A 1,541-nucleotide genomic window follows, 5' to 3' on the forward strand; every position below is an offset into this window, starting at 1 on the left:
TTTTTTTTTTTTTTTTTTTTTTTTTTTTTTGCCCTGTGTTGCCACAGGTCTGCCTTGCAGGTCCTCCACAAAGCATGCGAGGTGTCACGCCGGTTCAACTATTTCCCAGGGGGCATTGCCCTCACATGGATGGCCTTCTATGAGAGCTGCATCACCTCAGAGCAGAGCTGCATTAATGAGTGGAATGCTATGACCGACCTGGAGACCACGCGGCCCGATTCGCCCACCATGTTTGTTGACCGGTGAGACCCTGGAGCAGCAAGTGTAACATGACATGTAGGAGAACCAGGCTGTAGTTTTTTTTAGGCATTCACCTACAGTACACACACCTGATTTAATTATTGCTTGTGCTGGAAGAGGACTGAGACAAAGTTTTGGTCTTACCTGAGCAAACAGTCCCTGTCATGTGCATGTCCTTAGTCATGGAGTAGATTACAACGCTTTAGACACCAGCTGTTACACTGTTATGCTAATTTTCCTTCAGAAGGCACCACTGATGTATTGACTCATTATATGCAGGCCAACCGAGCGAGAGAGAACAGAGTGTCTCATTAAAGCCAAGCTACGCAACATCATGACGTTTCAAGACCTGGAGAACATCACGTCCAAGGAGGTATGTGCCAAATTAACACCTCAGCAATGTGTCGATTTGAGATCTGTCTATAATACAGTAGGATAAAGATACACCCTGTCAAATATATAGTTTGGCTTAGAAGTCATTCACCCTGACATTGTGCATAGATAATTCAAGAAGTGCAGAAAACAAAAATAAGTTCAAAACAGAAGTATTAGTGTATGAGTCACTGTGGGAAATACGCTGTAAAACTTTGTTTAGGAGATAGATTTTTTTTTTTATGCTTTTGATCCACAGATCCGTAACGAGCTGGAGCAGCATATGAGCTGTAACCTCAAAGAGTACAAGGAGTTCATAGACAACGAGATGCTTTTGATCCTGGGTCAGATGGACAAGGCCACACTTATCTTTGACCATGTGTACTTGGTAAGAGTTTTTACTTTATGCTACCTATGCATGGTATTATATCATGCGTTTACATTATTTTCTTCACTTTTCCTACATGCTGTTACTCAAATACTGTCACACTGTGGTTTATTCTTTTCTCAATATAGTGGAATCAGCCTTTAATAGTAAACCCCAGGAATCATTCTGACTGAAATGTTTCTGTGTCTTTTCCCCCGTAGGGCTCTGAGTGGAACGCTTCGAACCTGGAAGAACTACGTGACTGCGGGTGAGCTGATACACAGATATCACGTTTTCCTGATTTAATACTAAAAGGTGTATTCTTATACAGGATTAAATATATTCTATACATGTATATTTTTATCTGAAAGTTACTATTGTTTGTAAATAAGGTCTTGATACAAATTTTAGCTCAAAAAGCAAAATGCATTTATTTATGAGTTTACTGTGTCGACAGGTGAGATGTGCAGTGTGTTAAAGACAGTGTTAGACAAATCTTTGTTATCTAGACAGTGTATTGATGGTACCGAGTAAATGTAGCCAGTAAAACAACATGCCATAT

The 1,541-nt window shown here is 40.2% G+C and overlaps 1 protein-coding gene across 1 annotated transcript; it reads left to right on the forward strand.

Annotated features, from left to right (window-relative positions):
- Positions 1–47: 47 nt before the first annotated feature.
- On the forward strand, positions 48–1,247 carry LOC111668931 (protein phosphatase Slingshot homolog 1-like; the record flags this gene model as incomplete). Its single annotated transcript, XM_023425094.1, has 4 exons — positions 48–242; positions 520–613; positions 872–1,000; positions 1,201–1,247. Coding segments are annotated over 4 exons (465 nt in total), but the record flags the coding sequence as incomplete, so codon positions are not given.
- Positions 1,248–1,541: the final 294 nt, after the last annotated feature.

The sequence above is a fragment of the Seriola lalandi genome, unplaced genomic scaffold (assembly GCF_002814215.2).
Source record: "Seriola lalandi dorsalis isolate HSWRI2012SDOR001 ecotype SW California unplaced genomic scaffold, Sedor1 jcf7180002004387, whole genome shotgun sequence".
NCBI classification, from domain to species: Eukaryota; Metazoa; Chordata; class Actinopteri; order Carangiformes; family Carangidae; genus Seriola; species Seriola lalandi.